Source organism: Pseudoliparis swirei, chromosome 20 (assembly GCF_029220125.1).
Source record: "Pseudoliparis swirei isolate HS2019 ecotype Mariana Trench chromosome 20, NWPU_hadal_v1, whole genome shotgun sequence".
Taxonomy (NCBI): domain Eukaryota; kingdom Metazoa; phylum Chordata; class Actinopteri; order Perciformes; family Liparidae; genus Pseudoliparis; species Pseudoliparis swirei.
The window spans coordinates 15475535-15497493 of NC_079407.1; the positions used below are offsets into that span (position 1 = coordinate 15475535).

Below are 21959 nucleotides of genomic sequence, written 5' to 3' on the forward strand. Positions count from 1 at the left end.
AGTGAAAGTCAGCACTTTGTGGGCTCTGAATCAGGGCAGACTGAAATTAGCCCCAGGATCTTGTGTGCTCATGGCCAATTTCCAGCAGCCCTCAATTACAATGCTGCTGAGCCAGAAAAGGGGAAAGAGGTAGACTGCATGGAGCCCTTCAACTCGACTGTACTGCTCTGTCGCTCAAACACACTGTCACCACCATGGCTGAGACAGACCGCCACACTGCATTCATGGACACATGGGAGACATTTGGTGCCCCCCCCCACACCACACACACACACACACACACACACACACACACACACACACACAACACACACTCACAAGTACACACGCAGATGTTTTGTGAATGTTTCCTTGCAGGTATCAGTTTAACCACTGGGGGAGCCTTGAAGAGCGTTCACTCGACGCTCAATTTCTCAACACTGAATCGGTGTAATGTTCTACTAATTATATTTCTTCAAAATAAAAGCTAGATTTACTTCTCAAACATATGTTTAGAACCACAGACAATTGGAAGCTGCTCTTTTTATTTAATAAAAAAGGCAAAATCATTTCCTGTGTGCCAGACACTTGGCAGTTTCGGATTATTCTTCAGATGGTGACAGTCTTGTTGAATAATTTCCACATTGCTCTAAAGTGTCTCTGTTTCAGTTACATATCCGATGCAGTGGTGTAGGTCCATTGCCAGAGTGTGCCGATTGTTTATGCAAGGATTTCTAACACCCGTAAATATCAATGTTTGTATATTTCCCACCTTGATTTACCCATGATTCTTGAATTTCATTCTCATAAGTATTGAACGATAGATATGTTTGCTTGGGGAGAGTGTTTCTAAACTATTCACCCTCTGAGAGCGTAATGTGGTTCCACACACAAATCCAGGAACAACACAAGAGGAGAGGGTTATGGTGAATACATTGGGGAGTGATTCCTGCATCTTTTTAATCAGAGTTTAAGAACCACAGCCAAAGACTCCTCGTCTGAGGTGGTATGCCGCGGCCTGTGGCTTTGAAGTTTTCTTAGCAAAAGAAACCTTCATGGTAAAAGGTGTTGACTTATTAGGTACATGAAGAGGTGTAGGAAAGTATTATGTGCAAGTGTGTATTGTATGTGCTGTGGTTGGGAACACAGCCCATAAAACATATGGGAAAGTGTTTAAGGCGTGCACTTTATTTTTCTTAAACTAACTTACTCTGTATTCCAACACAGACATAATACAGCTTTCTTAGTTTCTGCTGCTGTCAGGTTTTGATATTGCTCAGCCTTTTCTTTTTCTGTGTCTCCAGGTTTAAAAAGAAGGAGCCAACATGAAGACAGCGGCCAAGGTTTTTGGGAAGTCTATAATGGACCCTTCGCACCGTGAGGGTTGGTGGAACAGAAGGATTGTGCTCATGGTGTATGTGGTCTTGGAGCTTGTAACAATTCATTCGCCCGTGGTCCGGGGGACTCTTGAACTACAGCTAGATGAGGAACAGCCAGCAGGCACAATCGTAGGTGACATCAGTGCGGGACTTCCTCCTGGCATCACAGCATCCTTGTACTTCATCTCAGACCATGAGGGCACTGGTGTGGGTAGTGATTTGGACATAGACGAGAGCACGGGCATTATTAAAACCGCTAAAGTTCTGGATAGGGAACTGAGGGATAGATATAACTTTATTGCAGTCACCATGACAGGTGTGACCGTCGAGGTGACCATCAATGTGAATGACATAAATGACCACGCCCCAACGTTCCAGAGAAAAAGGGCCATGTTTAAAATCCCTGAGCTGACAGCCATCGGCACCGGGTTTCCTCTTGAGCCAGCTGTTGATGCTGATAAAGGTCCACTTACAACACAGGGTTACCTTATCAAGGATGGAAATATTGGCAACGCATTCACCTTGGAGACCAGGAGGGGAAGCAATGAGGTTCTTTATCTGGACTTGGTAGTCAATGCCATTCTAGACAGAGAGAAAAGATCCACATATACTTTATCTCTGGAGGCCTTTGATGGTGGTTCTCCCAAAAGGACTGATCAGATGACATTAGATATTACTGTACAAGACATTAATGACAACGCTCCTATTTTCAACCAGAGCCGCTACCATGCCATAATATCAGAGAACCTTCAGCCGGGAAGCAACATCCTGCAGGTGTTTGCCACAGATGTTGATGAAGGAGACAATGGGATGGTGCTGTATGAAATCAACAGGAGACAAAGTGACCCTGACCGCTACTTTGTCATTGACTCTCGCACGGGCATCATCACACTGAACAAGCCACTGGACTTCGAGATGAGGAGAGTGCACGAGTTGGTGGTTCAGGCGCAAGACAACGCTACCCAGCCAGAGGTGACCAATGCCTTCGTCACCATTCACGTCAAAGACTACAACGACAACCAGCCCACCATGACTATCATCTTTCTCAGTGAGGATGGATCTCCCAGAATCTCAGAGGGTGCACAGCCAGGGCAGTATGTAGCCAGGATCTCAGTCACTGACCCAGACTATGGCGAGTACGCCAACGTCAATGTGTCGCTAGAGGGCGGAGATGGGAAGTTTGCGTTGACCACTAAGGATAGTATTATCTATCTGATCTGTGTGGACAAGATTCTGGACCGGGAGGAGAGAGACAGCTACGAGCTGAGGGTGATGGCAACAGATTCAGGCACTCCTCCTCTCAGGGCAGAGTCCTCCTTCATCATCCAGGTGATTGATATCAACGACAACCCTCCTCTATTTGACCAGCCAGTGTACAGGCAGATGATCCCTGAAGTGGTGTTCCCAGGAAGCTTTGTACTACAGGTGACAGCTAGAGACAAAGACCAGGGGCCTAATGGGGTCATTGACTACCGCATCCTACAAGACCATGGCTCTTTCTCCAACTGGTTCAGTATAGACTCCATTACAGGGATTATCACCACTCTCGCTCAACTGGATTATGAAAAGAACCCCAATCCCAGTATAACTGTGGTGGCTACAGATGGAGGGAAACCACGCCTCTCCTCCACTGCTGTGGTAAACGTTGTCCTTCAGGATATAAATGACAATGAGCCAGTTTTTGAGAACAACTTCTACAATGTGTCCATCAAGGAGAACACAGCTCCAGGGACCTGCATTCTTGAGGTAGGACATTTTCTTGCAGAGTTATTCTATAACAGTTTATGTGAATTGATTGATTATATATCCACACTCCCACATGCTGAGCTCATGCAAGAGTCTCAACCTAAGATGGGAGCAGTTGTGGAGAGCATAACAAATGGAAATGCACCAGATAATAAATTGAGGAATTTTTCAGACTTTGCTGATTCCTTTCATTCCTCGATAAAAAGTCATTCGGAGTGGTAAATCCCTTTAAATTTGACTCCCAGTGTGGATTTACCTGCCGTTTTGGGCCAAGATTATCTTCTCTTTGGCTGTCCTTCCCTTCACCTCTCAGAAGGTTTCCAGGGTAACAGAGGCAGTGTAAACTCCCCTGTCAGCCCAGACACAAAGGGGGGTCTCACATACTCACAGACAGAGACAAATTCAAGGCTTTATCCAAAGAAATATATGTCACTTCACTCTCAAAAGGCACCTTAATTAGGCTAGTTGAGCGTGAGAAAACATGTCTTTAGACGACTAGATGAATTACAGTTCAGACAAATTACAGCACCCCCAGTGACTGCAGTCCTGTCATTAAAACATTTATTTTCTCAAGTTCTTTTTGGCGATCTGATAAAAAAAGCCTGCTCATCATTGTTTCTCATTCAAGTGATTCCTTAAGTCAGAAAGCTTTTTTTTTTTTTTACAAGTTAAGACTTTCCTACAATTCTCCCAAGTGTCTGCAGTATAATTGCATGGATCAAGGAGTTGGATACAGAGTGCGGTTCTGACAGAGGGTCCAGCAGACGGGATCTTGGCCCAGGGTTTGGCCTTGTGAGAGGGAGGGGTGAAGGGAGATGCTGGCCTGACTGCTACTACTGCCTTGAATGCAGAAATAGAAGCTTTGAGGGCTCCTTGTGAGAGGTCCTCTAATTATAAATCACAGGAACCACAAGGATAATGCAATGTATTAAAATGCATTATGGAATTTGGAAGTGATTGTAAGAGCTTTACAGCTCTCCAAAATATATATCTTTAAAATGTTTTCTTTCATTCACTCTTTTCTTTTTTCTCCTAGAAATGGTTAGACTGTTGTTATTACTTTGCTCTTTCCGCCAAAGGGCATTACTACCTGTTCTCAAACAACTCTCAGAGAATGACACATTGATTAGTGGCCTCCCAGGGTCAAAGTATGAAGTCATTCTTTAAAGCCACTGCTCTCTGGCCTCTCTTGGGCCTGGCTGGATGCTGATGACGTGTGTTTGGCGGCCCGTGTGAGAACAGACTGCTCTTACTCAGGGGGCCAGCTCTACATCCAAACATCTCAGAAAGACATCTGATTACCGCCTTTTTCTCTCTCTCTGCAAATGAAATTCCAAATGTCCCCTTTTTCCATACACATTCTGTCCAAAAAAACCTTACGGTATATGCATTTTGATAAATTTAAACGTTTGAAGTGTCTAAGTGCCCCCCCCCCCCCGTCTCAGGTCACCAGCACAGCAGGTTGTGATTATTTTAACGTAGTCTGGCTATGAAGTGCTGTGCCTGTGATATTTTGTCACTTTTTGCTGTACATCACTTGGTTTATGGAGGACTTTTGGAGGGGAAATATTTTTAAAAAAGGACTTACGCCCATTAACAGCAATCAGTCTTGTAATTTAATACGCAAGATCTACTACAAAGAAAATACGTCATCTTTGAGAGAGGAAATTAAATACGACATGAAAAACAACACTTTAAAAATAATCTGCGCTGTGGAATGTGTTTCATGGTCCCTTTCTAATTATATTCTCCATTATTAGTGTTCAAACTGTGTCTAAATCTTAACATGGTGCCGAGTTCAAATATATTTGTCGGGCAGGTCTGATGTCATGAAGGAATCTCAATACCAAAGTAGCTTGCTATACCCTTTGCTTTCATGCAGTTGATCTATTTATATGGCAAATGATGTTTGCACCAATTGCTATCTAAAGGATTGCTTTCTGTTTGATGTACTGTTACGCTGGACACTGCCTGCGTGTGCTTTGTTTAAAATCTGTGAAGCCTTTACAGAATAATATGAAAGGCAAAATAATTACTTCAAGATCATTGATTAGGTAATCAAGCATAGATGCATTTGATTCTTGACATGGAGGAAGAAGAGTAATACAATATGTAATTAGGGATAATGAGACGCATAAACCAGCCTTAAGATCTACTAATTCAGTAAAGCAAAGTCTGGTTGTTTTGGCTTGGAGGGTTACTCGCCATTCACTCTCCTTCGTGTTATTTCAATTGTGAAGTAATGAAACTCTACAGTTGGCAGAATCTTGCGTTAAGGAATACGCTACACCTCATATCATTGTGGTTTTTGGTTGGTTTGGACTGTGTCTTTGCTAAGAACTGTACTCCTGTCTGTTTCTGGGGCCGATCTGGCTCCAGCAGAAAGAGGAGAGGGGGTCTCCAGGCAGCGGAGGGGGAAATGAGCCCTGACAAGCGCTGGCATGAGTGGCGGAGGTGGAATGGGCAGGTGGGGCTTCCTCGTCTGTCCGTCGGTCTGTCCCTCTCTGAATTCTTATCTGATCCTACTTCATTTCTCATTAGCCAGGTGTGAGGATAAGCCAGACCTAATTTCTAAACCGGCCTCCCCCATGTTAAAGACAGAATGGGCCACTTGTCATCGCTGCAGCTCCCTTGGCAATATGAGACCAACAGAGATTGTTGCGAGTGTAGGAGCAAACCTTTTTCCCCCATTTTTTCTTTCTTGAAGCTGTAAAAAAAACTTTTGCATCCATCGGTTCCTTTGCTACCCAAATTGCTTCCTGTCTCAGTGATGTCTTGGCAACCTTTTTTCACGAAACACATCACTTTTCTTGAAAAAACATTGGTGATATTGTGTAGAATTGTTATGCTCTGGCTATGATTTCTTGTGTGCAACAATGCTAAGCCTGCTAGTTTTTAGTTTAGATAACTGCAGATGCAGAGTGCCACTCAAACTCATTAATTATTCCTCAGAGATTTTGAAAGGCAGCCTCGTTGAAAGAGATACATCCCTCAGTGAAGTGGCACTCTGAATCCTTCTCCATTCATGCTAACATAAAAGCAACCCATCTACGGGGAAAGGGAATACTCATAATTGCCTAGAGAGAAAGTATGAATGATTGAAAGAATGTATTTCTTTCACACTAGTTCCTCTATTTTGCATTCTCTTTGTACTACAGAGACCACCTACTCGTGACCACCAGGCAGGTGCTATTAACACTGATTCCAATATCTTGAGCCATGGTGTCCTTGAGCTGTAATTACCTGATGGAAGAATGTGGTGTGCAGTGCAGTAGTTTTCCTCACCCAGAAATTGTCATAATGCTTGTTGAGGTACAGGCAGAATAACAAGCTGGTGTTTGTTGCTTAATTGCTAGAGTTTTCTGTCTCTGCCTTTATTATTTTATGTTAAGGAAAACCGTTATTACATTCCCTGTAGAATAGAGCTACCTACCATCCTTCATGTTAAAACAATTTAACATAATTTAGAAAGTTACTCTCTGACAATAAATTATTAAAGCAGAAAAAAGTAAAAACTGAGCTACATTTTGTTTTAAAATTTGAACATATATGTTTTGTAGGGAACCGCTCCTTTACAAAAAAGTGTTTTAGCTGCACGTCTCTCTCCTCCATACTAAGATTCTGCAAAACCTCCATGTGAAAGGCAACAGTTAGATGACGAATAGCAACATCTGACTGCTCGACTCTCGCTCCACTTTGCACCTTCTTTTTTTGTCATGGATTATGGCGAGTATCAAAGTGAAAGCTTTTTGAGTGTATCTAAATGGGACCATGATGAAGGGAAATTGACAGATTCATTGTGGTATTTTTGTACTCAAACCACGTCATCAATTTTGACCGGAACTTTTTATGCGGATGGCTTGTGTCAAACGAAATGTTCGCTTGTCTGTTTTGATACCGGACTGGACTGTTTGTCCATGAGATTGGTTTTGGTTGAGGCGAGCTGACTCTGCGTTCCTGGTCTTTATCCTCCTGCTAACTACCTAGTGTCGCTGTGGCTATGCGGTAGAACAGCATTTTCAGGGAACGGTCAAATTGCAGGAAACTGAATGTGCTACTTAATGTGTTCGAAAATGTAATACTTCCTTGAACACTTACTCCTGGGCCTTGCAGGGGCAATGAAGCGAACATAAACACTGATGTACATCTGGATAGAGTGTGGGTGTCCAGGTCAAAGTTGCTGTGTTTGAGACAGCTGAGCGCATTTTATTGTGCTCAGACGTCTATCAGCAAATCCTCTGCTTCTCTCTTCGACCAGCATAGGAGGAGGAGAACATTGTTGGAAAACATATATTATATATCATATGGTTGAATACAGAAACTGGGAGGAAATAGTGTTCATCAGTAGATATATATATATACAGGTATACTGTGATGACATGCTAGGTGTGAGGGAGATTAAAGTCTGCTGGAGGGGGTGTCTGCCCACACATCTGGCAAGGAAGGAAGATGGGCTTATATGGCTTTCTCAAGGGACAAGACATTTAATTAGTAGACTATAGAGTGTCTCTGCTGCTGGTGAGCCAGACCTCTCAGCACCACTTCTAAGTTTCTATGAAAGGAAGTGAGTGTAGTGAAAGTAGAGTGAGAGAGGGTAAAAGAAAACAGTCAAGGGTCTCCAGAGGGACAGTCAGACTCTGGCAGCTGTGACAAAGCTCCGACTCAGCAGCTGAATCCAGCTGTTGATCTCTCCTCTGACTCTGAGGGGTGGGATCTCCTTCACGCATCCTGTCTCTTTTTCCCCGCTTGAATCTTTTTCTTCTTTCACCTTGTCCGTCCAGACATCTTATCTCTCCCCACTTCCTTTTCCCACACTGTTTTGTCCCCTCCACGATCCAATTACACATCTTCACTTCCCCCATGTGAATCGGAGCAGGTGAGAGCAGCACATCTGCCTGCCTGGAGACACTCAGGCCTCCCTGAAGTGATGCGAACACACTGCCTTGTGGGTCCCTGTCAGACCAGGCCTAGGCTTATCCAATTTGATGATGCAAGAACGAAATGGGTGTAAATTACCATCAGAGTGAAGTCACACTGCAGGTTTGTATGTGCCTTCACAGTCACGTTCTCACAATGTTGCGTTCAGGCTCTCGAGCTTTGTAAACAGAGACAATTATTCACTTTGCCTCCCTCCTCTTCTGAGACGACTGAATGGGTTAGAGGGCAGCAGGCCCAGAGGCTCGCTGTGATGAAGGCTGCCAGGCCTTCTGTTCTCACAGCCCGTGGTCCCCCTGCACATGTGCGAGGCATTTGGCACTGCTAAACAAGCTGGGCATCAGGAAGCATCATCTGCCCACGACATTCATTCTCTTCCAAAGCAAATCTGTGCTAAATCATCCATCCAGTCCCCTGCTGTCCATCAGAAGCCACCAGACCGGAAAGCAGACGCTGTGTGACAGTTTGCCAGGTTACAAAAATCAGTAGCCAGGAAACGAGGTCCCAAACAAATGGCAACAAATCATTTCTTTAGTGTGATGATGACGTGCAGGTATTGTGTCGGTAGCTAGTCGGCAGCATGTTGTGTTTTACATTCATGACAAAACGGTCCCTTCCTAGAAAAGCATGCACTGCCTGAAAATATCTTAACCACTGAGCAAATTGTCTCTGTATCCAGAACTTGACTGTTACAAAGAATGCATCGCTTCAGTCTGCCAGCCACCTCAGCCCCCCCCCCCCCCCTTTTGTTCCAGCCTTGCTGCCAGTTGAAATAATGGTTAAGAATAATGTTACTGAGCCCAACAAGCCCATGGAAAGAGTAGAACATTCAGCTACAGGGCGTGTGGTCAGATCATCTTCTTTCTGCTCTCAATTAGATCGATTTTGGTTGACGACCAGGTCTAGTCAGGGCTGTGAAAGTGCCCGAGCAAAAGGGATTAGTCAAAACCTCAGCTCCCAATGTGAGAAATAGTGGATGCGGGGGTAGCGTTTCAAGAAAGAGGTGGTAAAACAGGGGGACACATGCAATGACAAACACGGCCAGTGGAATATAATCCAAAGCCAAGGCTATCCTTCTGTGGGGTCAGGACAATGTGTAACTGACACTAGAAGGATGTTTTGCAGATGCTTGTTAACAATAATAATGCTATGAAAGCATTCAGCTCCTGTGTGGACCACATTAGTGCTTGGGGCTGAGTATTGGATGTGACCATGCAGGCATCTTGCATTAAAAAATGTTTGATTTGTATTTCCCCTTATTTTGTCTCCGATCAGACATTTTCTGAATGTTTAAAATGATTGTTTTGACGATTTTAGCCGGTATTTCATTCAGCCAGAATTGTTGTAGGCCTGCTTATTGTACGACAACATTTATCATTTGAGAAGCTTGGTGCTTTTTTAATGCAGGAAGTTATTTTGTGACATGGTAAAAGGGTTTTCTGGAAAAACATAGTTGTAGTCCTCAAAGTAAAGTATGATGTGGTTGTTTTTTTTCAAGCTTTGTAAAACATAGAAAAAGATAGCGGGAAGGAGCGAGCGACAAACCACACGAAGAAGGAGGTTTGTGGGGAGAGATGCTGCAGTTTCCCAGAGTTGTCTGTCTTGGCTTCAGACATCGAGGCACCCAGGCCTGCTCCAACCAGACTCCCAGTCTGTGAGCACTGATGCTCCATGGTGGTCCACCCTCACTCTGCTGGTTGCATATCTTGAAGCCTTCGCCACTTCTCGCAGAAACGCCCCTCTTGTTATAACGGAGGACATCTGTTATGCCTTATCAATCCTAAAGTAATGTATTCACCCTGAAGATAAGTTGTAATAAGGAGACAACTGCTTAGCTTAACGCTGCCTTCCTCTGAGTGCTAGAAGGTGATTTAAAGATTTAGCGGGGGGAACTAATTACCGCAGAGTTGCGTAACTCATCAATAAGGCTAATTTGGTCCGGTGCTGCAGAGTTTATGTTGAAAGTGGTGTGCTGCTTCTTTTAACCAGCGTGTTGAAAGGACAAATCTTTGTTTAGATTGTTGTGTATGGCTCGGTGCTGCGAGGAGCCCGGAGGTCGTGTGGGGAGCAGTGGGACTCTCTGCTGTAATTAGGCAGAGCTGCTATGCGGTAGTGCAGGACTAAAGATGTGTGATGTGGTATCAGAAAAGGCGAACAGAAAGCCACAGACTGGGGTGTGTGTATATGTGTGTCTTGGTGTAGACGGGGTTTTAGGGTGGAAGATATTCTCTAATCAGTCCCTTGAGGAAGTTTCCTCCCAGATTGCTTTGCAAATGCATCTTGTGAGATCCAAAGCATCAAGACAGGTGATTTAGGAGCAGGGAAATTTATAAAGCGCATGTGATTTTGGATGCCCATTATCAGTGCTCGGCACCACCCTTTCATTCCAGCATAGGTTGAAGGCTGGACATGCAGCCAATGGGATCCAGTTGAGGTAGAACCATATTGGAATATAAAGTGAAAACTACTGACCGAACAATTTGGTGTTTTGGCCTGTGCACACTGTACAGAGACTTTCAGACAGAGCTGATCACCCACATAGGATCTACGAAAGAGATATGTTATGGTTAAGTGGCCAGAAAATATATTTATTGTCTCCAGCTGCCTCGGCAAAGTCAACTTACCACTCAAATGGATGCAGACAAGGAGCTGGTCAGTAGCTGGGATAATGGAGGAACAAGTTGTTGATGTTTTCAACAAGCCAATTCATCATGGCGGTGGCTGGAGGCATCCAGACATCTGTTTCAGAAGCCGTCTCCTCTCCAACCTGGCTGTGTCTTTATAGAGGATCCCTGGTAATGATGCATAGTCTATTCTATCAGGTTCCCAATCCAACCACAGAAGTGTAACATCCCAGTTGCACTTCATGTACTACAGAAAATGCTATGACGTCCTCCGGATTCATCTGCCAACCAAGTACAATTTTAATGGCCTGTTATTTAAATGCTTCTCCAATAACAGAAAACTTTCAGAGGTTTATTTTTTGCGTAATTTTATTTTTGGAGGGGCTTGAGTTCGACCTTCCACTCATGTGTTGGGTTGTGGTGTAATCAAAAAGAAGAGGTCTGTGGGGGCGTGCAGATGTGAATAATCTGAAAAGAATTGAAGTCACCTGCTCTAAATTTTTATTATCAACAGTTTAATACTTCCAGGAACTGATTAGCCCAGAGATCAGATATGGTGATTGATGTCGCAATTTGCCTTTTGTATGTGAAGTCACGGCATGCTGGAATAACACTAGCTCATTCTATGAGCCAAGATCTGCCTGGGATTTGGTAGTTTGTCTTTTTAACTCTTTATTAATTTAGGAGAAGTCAACCAATTCCAACTCGATTGGATTGTTTCCTTCCTGCGTCTCATTCACAGCTTTTGACTTTTACTGCTTTTACATTTTCACAGACATTTTTCCAGTCCCTTAGTAGGCTACTGTGAATTGTCCCACATATTTAATGCTCTCCTGGCAGATAAGACAACACTGTAAATACATAACGCAGGTATAGTTTCATGATCACACGTAAAAAAAAGCTATATAAATATTGTTTTCAACCGAGGGAAGCCTTTACATGTTGCTTAGAGTTGATTTTACATGAGTTTTAACATCTGAAACGTCTCCTGGGCATCCAATGGACTTGTGGTCTCCAAAGCAAACAGAATGTTTGATAAGACAGTGGAGATGTAAGCCACTTTTTGCATGGTAGATAATACCCGCATGCAGAAATGCTCGTGCATGGTCATGTCTTCATGAAAAAGCTGATAGATTATGATTCCAGTACATCCATAAAATGTAACCATTATCAGCACTGTGAGCAACCTGTAATGATTGTGGTAGTTCTCACTGCTGCATTAGAAAGGTCACTCATCGGTCTGTCTGTAGAACTCTTAAATCTTAAAACACTTTATTTTTAGTTTTTCGGTCTCAAGGACCTTCATCCGAGCATACAGGGTGCAGGTGTAGAAACAAATAAACTCATCCCTATCACTGTATACAGAACACTTGTGCACACACTACACACACTGCAGGTAGAGGCTCCGCCTCCTGTTAATTATAGCTTTAAAGTGCTGAATGTAGTACTGCAAGGTAAGTGGATGCCATACTTACACATCATAAAAAAGGGTTGCAACAGCACAGTGTATACGGATAAAAACATATACCATCAAAGAGCACCATAGTAATATCATATATTTTCTTCACATCGTAAATTGGGCTTGAATTATCGTTAAATAAAGATCCCCAGATCTATAATATAGAAATGCATCTGTTTGCCTGAAAGAAATTTGACAAACATAAGGCTCGTTTTCTGTCTTTAAATCTCAACTAGTTACAGCCAGCGCTCTTCCCCAGTCACCATTCCTGTCAGTGCTGCTACCGCACCATTTTTTAAATTTATGGGCTTTCCTTACCATGTTTCTTTTTACCTCAAGCATACTAATTCTACACTCTAATAGGCTCAGTTGTATCTCTCTTATTACTGCGGGTTCATCTTTGAATTATCATGCTCCTTCATATGAAATGAACTGCACAGAAGTCCTCTGCTCACGTAACCTTTCTTAAAATGCGGCAACGTTTTCTGCGGCCCCGTTTCCCTCTTGTGTATTTCTGAAAGGAGGACTTTCTTTGGGAGACCCCTCTGAGCTTCTCTGCCTCCTGTAGTTCTGTAAATGACTTGTAAACAGTCTGTTTAAGTGTGAAGTCACCCTTTGCCCTGTTGCTTCCGCTCTTTATTCATCACACTGGGACACATGCACATAGAAGTGTTGTGAATGTTTTTGCTAAAGAGCCGGGGGAAGGGCACCACTGCTGTTATGGGAGTGGGCCAAGTTCTAACACACTGCAGAAAGTTGTTAGTGCAGGAGGATAAATACAAGTCAGAGCAGTTTGTGATTGATTTTTCCTTGATTTAAAATAACACAATCATTTGACGATGACATTTTAAGATTGGCCATATAGGTCTATCTCTACATAGCTAACCTGCAGCTATTCATTATGCAGAAAGTTTGGAAATGCTAGTTGGGTAAAGAAAAGATTAAGCTGTGAAGATGCTGAATTAAAATCCGAGCAGAAGAAAAGGTCAGTACTCTGACCTGCTCTTGTTTGAAGGGTCTAAAGCAGGGGTCTCAAACTCAACTTGCTTGGGGGCCGCTGGAGGTCGAGTCTGGGTGACGCTGGGCCACATCAAGTATTAAAATAACAATTAAGAACATGAACGATTGAACATGTTCTTCAGAACATGAGCGGTTCTTCAGAACATGGGCTTCTCTAGTCTCCTCCTTGCTGCCAGAGACCTGCAGTGCTTCCTGTCACACAGCTGAGCCATATTTGGCTTGAGGGAGGAGTTGAGACCCTCAGGATGGCTTGAAGATGCTCATCAGTGAGTTTGGACCTGTACTTTGGCTTATTAAAGTTTATGGTGGAGAAAAGCTTTTCACACAGAGATGTGCTCCCAAAAAGGCACATGGTCCGCTTGAACATCCTGGAAAGCTCAGGGAAGGTGACGGGCAATTCTCCAAAAAATGGTCCAAGCTTGCTTGTCCACTCACCTCCCTGAACTTGGCTTTTAGTTCAGAGTTGCAGGTCCATGAGTAGGGATGAGAATTGATACGGTTTTAACGATTCCGATGCCTTATCGATTCCTGCTTATCGATTCGATTCCTTATCGATTCTTTTATCGATTCTTATTGGGCAAGGGGTGAAAAAAAGAGCACAAACGGGTTTATTTACATTAATTTTCTTTTATATAATTTTCTATAATGCTGCACACACCATATACAGTATGTATACATACACATTTACATTTTTTTAAATAACCAAAAACATTTATACATATTCCTCTTGAACTTAAAATAAAACTTACATAACTTAAATAAAATGTATTGTTTAATTTAAACATGTTCCTAGAAATTACTATCCACACGTGAAGTGATCAATAATGGGAGACCAATGCCGGAGCTAAAATGTATGCTTCAAACGAAGGGACAGAAGATAACTTGATCGACTACACACAATAACGGCAAATTGCTTCACAAAGTGAGTGGTTGTGATCACTTTGGAGGAGTTTACCTTGGACCAGTGGTCCCCAAACTACGGCCCGCCTCCACATTTGGACCGGCCCCCTGAACAATACCAGAGACGCGTTCCGATTTTTTTCTTTCTTTTCACCTGGCCCGCTGCCGTTGAGATTGCAGTGAGACGCGGAGAAAATGTGAAGTGGTGCTCTTCGCAATAAAACATCTTTGATGAGACGTGTCGCGTCTCGGCCAATCAGCGTTCAGATGTCCACAGCGTTTGGGAAGTTAGGTTAGCTTGAATGTCAGTCCGCTACATCTGCTGCTGTCACGCTGCACGGTGTAGCGATGCTAACGAAGTACCCGTACGTTAAACACGATGTGATTTAGCATATTTTTAGTATCGATACTTCATTAAGAGAGCGATCAGAGCGCACGCGCTGCCCCGCTCTGTTAAATGTTGTCTGCACGCGCAGCGCTTTCAGCGAGTGGCGCGCGCAGCGCTCAGCCGTAATGTGCACACACAGGTGAGCACACGCTCACCTCATACTAGCACTTTTTGTCGTGTGAAATAGAGCCAAACTTTAGAACGCCTCTGCCTAGTTGCCATGTTTGCGGCAGTCTGAAGAAGAAACTAAAAAAGTTTGCGCATGCGCAACGCCACAGAGGACCGTTAGCAGAACCGTTAAAGAATTTGGCTGACGATCCCAAACAATCGGTTCACTGGGAACCGGTTCTAAAACAGAACCGGTTCTCGATTCCCATCCCTATCCATGAGCTCAGTGTGAAGCCCAGAGGAGCATCTTGCACATCGAAGGAGAAGGTCAGCAAACATGTGAAACGTGTCTCTGTGTGTCTTGAAGTCTGAAAACCTGTGATCTCATTCCTCCTTTAGCTTTACAATGGCTTCAGCATAATTCTCACCACTGAATGTTGTGCATACATTAGTCAGTTGCAGCTCAGTAGGGAGAGTCCTGTAACCACCAGGTACCTGGTTCGATGCCCGCTTTCCCCATAGTTCATGTTGAACTCCCCGGTCTTCACTGCTCCTTAACCCTTGTGTTGCCTTAGGGTCATTTTGACCCGATCCAATGTTTCACCCTCCTGTTACCTTTATATTTACTAACATATTTTACCCTTTGGGTTCAATTTGACGCCAGCAATTAAAACCTCCAGAAAATTATTAGAATTAATATTGTTTTCCAAGTTTAAGTGTGAGGCACTTTATGTTTGTTTGTTGACTACCGAAAGAACACCGACATTAAACATTGAATGGGATCAAATTAATCCTAAGGCGGGGGGAGGGTGTAATATTGATTTGGGTCAAAATGACCCTAAGGCAACACAAGGGTTAATAACTAAGGATGGGTCAATGCACAGGGATCAATAAAGGATGTATTATTATTATTATTATTATTAGTGCCTTGCATGCTGGGAAATGGCAGAGGATTGTCTGGGAGGGCTTTCCATAACACAAGTTGTGTGGAGAATGCTCTGACGTTGTCATAGCAGCACTGACAAGCTGCCCTGGCCTTGAAGTTTCTTGTTCCTTTGTGATGTCCATGAGCCATTTGGGATCACAGCCCAGGATCGGCCGTTCTACCGAGCGGGTTTCACCGACTTCAATCAGATGAAAGTGTCTGAAAATCAAATGCTGCACTTAAGCCATGAACGCCGCATTATGGGCAGCTGGATGTCTCGCACTTTGGCTGGAAAAAGTGCTCAAACGCGCACCAGTAAACCACTTTAGCCGAGGAAAGTGCTCGACATTCGGATGCGGTACCTTCACGTTGAGTGGCCATTCTCATGCAACGCTGCACTTAAACCGCGGGCCGCAATTAGCCCACGGGCCACAATTAGTCCGCGGGCCGCGGGTTTGAGACCCCTGGTCTAAATAAAGAAAGTACTAAAGGATTGCAACAAATGTGAACTGTGCAGTCCAGAAGGTTAAGAAAGAAAACAGATGCTGAGGGGAAAAGGAGGAGATTTACCTCACGCGGTGTATGTGCAAAAGTGGCGTGTTGATGAAGCTGAAGTGGTGGTTTGTTACCATGGCAATATTGAGAAACAAGGTAGGTGTCAACAAGAAAAAACATCTATCCACAGACACATCATCATCCCAAGTGCCTGTTTCTCTGTTGTAATTACAGAAGAGTTTTTACACACCAGGACAGTCCCTAAATTAATCGTGAAGAGCACTAATTAAGAGGGAGAGATTCTCAGGAAACCCTAAAAAAAACCTTTTCAAAGTACTGGACTGTTAAGAAATTAGTTGTCCTTTTTCCAGAGTTCATCACTGTTTCTTTTTGGACTGTTCCGCTGTCTCGGCTATCGCACGACATTATCAACACATCCCCGGGGTCTGGGGAACATGTAGCAGGGTCCTAGGATATTTGTTTCGCGATAGAAACATCATGATCTCCTGTCTAGAGAAGGTCCTGGAGTATAAACACAGAGTATACACTGAGCTATCAGATGAATCCATATTGTATATCAACTGTTTTCATTTGGAGGGGGAATCAGGGGGGGGGGGGCAGAGGACTGGATATGTTTATCCAACATGTTCACCCTCCTCAGCCGTTGTTGTCAGTGGCTGGGCCTCTGCATCTGTCATGGGGGACAGACATGGGGGTAAGTTTGCAAGGTGTTCTCTCTCTCTCTCAAACTCCAGCTCTGCTTCGACGGCTTTGTTTGAAAGTGCCAGCGTGATTAGATTCAAGTTGCCCTTCTTTTTCCACTTCGGGAGGGAAAAGTTATCAGGCTTAAAAACACTTCCCTTCAGAAACAGACTTATCCCACACCTACTGGAACTGCCAGCCGGTTGCTAAGGTTCAGCCTTTATCTCCCAGTTTCGCCATGTGAAGAAACAAACACACATCTGATATCTCCGACCGGACAACGCACTGTGGACAGCAATGTAAACTCTCAAGAAGAGCTTTCACTGGTCTGCCGGGAAGTCTGTCTGAGCGAGGAGAATACGTTTGTCTGCCATCTACTTTTTGTAAAAATAGTTCAAATACATCTTATTAGTATAATTTACAACATGGCTTCCCATAAAAGAGGACTGTTCTTTTCATTTTCACCCTATTTGTTCGTCTGGGTACTGACAGGAAATATTTACTGCATGATAGGAAGTGATCAAATAAGAGGTATTGTGGAAAATTCTAAAAACACAACACTACCATCTTCATGCAAGCTGCAACCTGTTAACCACCTCAGTGAAGTAGTTTGTGTCTCACCGTTTTCACAATGATGAATTGAAGTTATACAGTAATGATATATATTAACAGGATATTTGGGCGAAGCAGCTTTAAGATTGATCTTCTCTTAAAGACGAAGCAATTGCATAATTAAGGAATGTCTGTGTGATGCATTTAAAAATGTCAGTAACATTTAAAGGACATGTGTGTTCTGAAACGGGATGAGAGAGATGAATTGTGCAGCAATTTGAATGCCAATGTGTTCTTTTCCCAGTCTGGGAAAGTGGTACAAAGCTGCAGGATTTGGCTCCTGCTTGTGCAGAAGGAGAAGGGTTCATCGGGATGAGGCTGAGGCACACAAGATGAACATATGTTTGATCTTACAAGAGACGATGCTTCAATCGCAGCAGATCCATACCGGAGACCACTGGGATCTGAAAGCGGTACACAACTTACTTGACTTAAATCTTCAGTGAGAGTGCTTCTGATTGAGTCATACAATTGTACTGATGGAAATGAGGTTATTTTTATGTCAGGCCAGCAGTCTAAATTCAGAGTGAGGTCAGTGGATGTTGCCACGTCTCCTAGTGGCCAATGGAGTGAGCAAAATGTAAAGTTGTGAAAGACTTGTGCCAATGGGGGACTGTTGCAGGATGTTGCACTTTGCTTGGGCTTTGTCTGAAACGAAGGATCTCGTTTGGGTCGTAGGTCATAATTATGGGAAGTAGTAGTCTATGAGGAAAGAAGTACTTACAATAACTGTCCTAGTAGATGTTTTGTGGAGCTATGGCAAATGCTTCAGAGTTGGTGTTGCAGCTTCCAGAACTTTGTAGCAATTTTAACCACTTAGGTCATTTGTTATTTTCTCAAAAGCCTCCTCTCATCTGCAGGAGCAGCGCAACCATCAGCAGCGCTAGTGCTTTGTCAAAATCCCCATTTTGACGGTGCAACAATAATGTTGTTCTGTATACTACAAGTGTTGCTGCAGTTTAACCTCTTCAGGCGTGATTGATTACACAACTCGTGCACATGACTCCTAACTGGAAAACAATGGTAGCTTTGATGGGACCTTTTCTTTGCTGGTGCAGCTCTCAATGCGTTGTCTTCTGTCAATTTCATTACTGGTTTACAGTATTTATTTCAATACCAGTGGTAGGCTACTCACGACAGGATTTGGTGTGCTATCCCGGAGGTATGGTGCATTGGATTAACGGTGAGATGTCGGAGTGCTCTGACTGGAAAGAGAGGCATGAGATGCTCACATCGCTGTGTTCAAGCTGGACACTCTAGTTTCCAATCCCTGCTTAAGCCTGGGAATCTTCAGATGTGGGCACAGAGGGAAGCTCGTGGAAATGAACACCGGGGCAGTGGTGTGCTCTGTGGATGAGCGAGAGGAAATTGCTTGCTCATACAGCACCAAACTAATTCGGGGTTTTCAAACCCTTTCCAGGCTCACCAAATAAGACTTTATTATATAACCCTCTACTTTTGTTTTCTATTTCTTAGCTCATTAGATATACAAAAACAAAGAACAGACGGCAAACAGTGTTTTTCTAAAGCCGAGTGTCAGACTAGATTGATGGATCAACCATTTCCCCATATTCATGCTATTCTGCAAAGTAAATTATTTAAATGAATTCAACTGAGCCAGGACAGCTCATAGAATACTTTGTGTGAAACTCCTTTTTTGAGATACAGAGCTCATTTAGCTATGGTTGTTAGCAGAGTGATGGGTGATGCTGAGAGGAAAGCAGATTGGTTTCTAAATAAATCAAATAGTTCCTTTATCTCTTGCCAAAGACCTTCTGACTTTGCCTTCGTCTCTTATTTTAAAAAAATTGCCTCAAGTGATGAAAAAATATAAATAGTTCAAGATCATAAGTCGTGTTTGGGGCCTTGATAATTGTGGTCATGCCTCCCTTTTCACCCCCATACTACTTACAAAATACTGTCGTTCCCGTTTTTTCTGATCTAAAGTTCTGTAACCTGTCCTAATTAAGGTTTTATTTACAAGTACATCAGTATCCTTGTTGCAATGTTTCTTTTAACCCAGAGTGCTAATGTGAGCCGAGGGTCTCTTTAGAAGACCAGTCTAGACCTTTTTTACTCTGTGAGCTTGCTGTTGCCAGGCTGTTGGAAAATGCTGAAGGAGTTGCCACAATGTGCTTGTATAGAAGGGCTTACGGCACAAACACGCCACTGTCTGTGTCTGTAGGGACTGTTGATGTGGGACAGCTGCTTTCTGATGGTAAACCCTTTTTCTGAAAGCTGGGGACCCCCTGCTAACTTGCCAGCATAACCACATTGTACGTGAATTGACTCACCGTGTTGGATTAGCTGCTTTAACTACAGTGATTATTTCTCTCAAATGTACCATCCGGACATTCAGTGCATTAGGATACTCACAAAGACTGTGCAATCTTTCTCAGGGCTTTCTTTTCTTGTTTATATTTGGCCCACTGTGATGAAGATAGCAACGTGCATGTTAATCATGCTTCTCAGTGTAACTCGAAGAGGTTACATGAAGAGATCAAATCAAAATGGGAAGGAGACAAACATGAGTAATTGGACAGTTTTTTTGGTTTACAATGGCTCTGTTGTCGATACAGATAAATAGCATTTGTCTATATAGGTTAAAGTGCTCTGAATATATACACTGCATGGATACTGCCAAACCAATGACAGGGAGCTCTTGCCATCTTGGCAAGCGACTGCGTAAAATAAATACAGAAAGAAAGAAAGCGGGGAAAAAAGCAAGTGAATATTGGGATCCAAACCAGAAACCTAGCCGTGTAGTTTTTTTTTCATTTTCCTCTGTCATGCATACAGGCTGAAACACATCCCAACACCATGGAAGAAGAGGACAGCGGTAAAGAGATAGAAGGCGAAAGTGGATAGTTTACAAAAAAAGAGCAAGAGGGGTCTGAATAGGGGAGAAGAAAAAAAGGAAGCGAGAAAATGGAATAAAAATAGGCTCATGATGGAGCTGGTGTCTCGATGAGGCAGCCCACTAACCTCAGAGGCGCCACACTCCCTGGCTTATCCCAGTCCAGTGAAAAGGAGGGGCCACACCACAGATCTTTCTGACTGCCAAGGCTCCAGCGCCAGGCCGACTCTCTCTCTTTCTGTCTGGCCGTGGAGGGGCCAAAGCATCTGAGACTTTGAAAGGCAACAAAGCGCTGCTTCCCGCTCAGGATGACAGCGCAGCCCCTCACGCTTAGGAGCGATGAGCCAGGTGTCACAACAGGCCTGCAGGGTTCTTTCTTTTTTTTTTATGTCTGCGACTGTCGGGTTGGTTCTGTTGGTTTAGCAAAGTCACTGATTCAGTGTGTGAGCTGGTTGCTCCCAAGTCAGAAGCCTGACATCTGAACTGCCCTGGCAATATGAGCGCATGCTGCAGGGTGGGTCACATCAATCACAGCAAGTCGGTGGCCGATGGAGCAGACATGAACCTGGAAGGTCACTGACCCGAGACTAAAATTCCACTGGTTTACCATCCGCTCCTTTCATTCAGAGCTTTCCAGTGGATGTGGCTGCTGGAAATGAGAGTAAACATTTTGAAGATGTCGGTGATACAGCTGACAATTCAATGAAATTGAAAAATCTTTTCGTGTTATAATCAACAACATCTTTGTATAGGTTAATGGTTATAGTTTAATAGTAAAAGAAAGAAAATTAAGTTCCTTGTCTTATCCTAGACATTTATATTTGTCCTCGAAGCACAACTGAGTTGGATCTATCAGGAAGCCTTTGTGACCTGGGGGCAATGTTGAGAGACAAGGAAGGGAAAGGAATGAGACAGTTCCACATGTTCTCTGAGCTCAAGGGTATTCAAAGGAAACATATTTTTTACATTTTAAATTAAGCAGATTAAGGAGACTGTACACACACAATTTATGTCTTCACAAACCTGTGTAAGGTGCATGCAGATGTCCATAATTTGCACAGTTATATGGAATAATGTCAGATTGTTTCTCCAACTGCTGCAAACTGACCATAGTTCATACAAAAGTGCTGTTTTAAACAAAATATTCTTTGAATGTGGTTAAATATGTAGTACAAACAGGTAGGCCAAACCATCCCATGAAGATGAGGAATCCAAACACATTCATGCACACATGTCATCATCACACTTCCTTTTTCAACTCTGTGTCTGCTAAGACCAAATATCTTTGGTAATTGTTTAAAGAATATATACATATGATGTCATCCAATATACCTCAACATAGTTGATCACAGTTGATCTGAGTGGGAGTAAAAACCCACAAGTAAAGTTATGTCAAATGCTTTTTTATCGAGCTACAAACTCACCAAACAACTGACAAAGCTGACAGTTCTTTAAAAATCTAATTATTAATTTACCAATTGTCTTTAGAAAACTTCAAAATGATTAACTTCAAAATACCGTACATACCACACAGTGTGTTGCTTTACGGTTCAGGCAAACATGGAGATGACTTTTCTTCCAATATCGATTTTTAAATTTTTTTGAATTAAAAATTCTCATTATAGGACCATTTGGAGCAAATTAAGTTTCATTTCTGTCCATGTCACAGTGTTCTTCATTTAGTTTGGTCTGCGATAATTGTCTAGGGAGAGTGTAGAGTTATAGCTTTATTCAAAACCGCCCCGTTTGCACTCTGAGACCTTTTCATCTGGTAGCAATCTTCCCGTGAGCAGTTTCAGCCACCAAAAGCCCAATCCATCAGCCACTGTC

The 21959-nt window shown here is 43.2% G+C and overlaps 1 protein-coding gene across 1 annotated transcript in view; it reads left to right on the forward strand.

Moving 5' to 3' along the window:
- LOC130210958 (protocadherin-16-like) overlaps positions 1 to 21959 on the forward strand; it is an 89951-nt gene that overhangs the window by 7288 nt on the left and 60704 nt on the right. The window contains exon 2 of the mRNA XM_056441507.1: positions 1284 to 3104. Within this exon, the coding sequence (XP_056297482.1) occupies positions 1305 to 3104 (1800 nt within the window). The 5' untranslated portion in view covers positions 1284 to 1304. The remainder of the gene's footprint in view (positions 1 to 1283; positions 3105 to 21959) is intronic.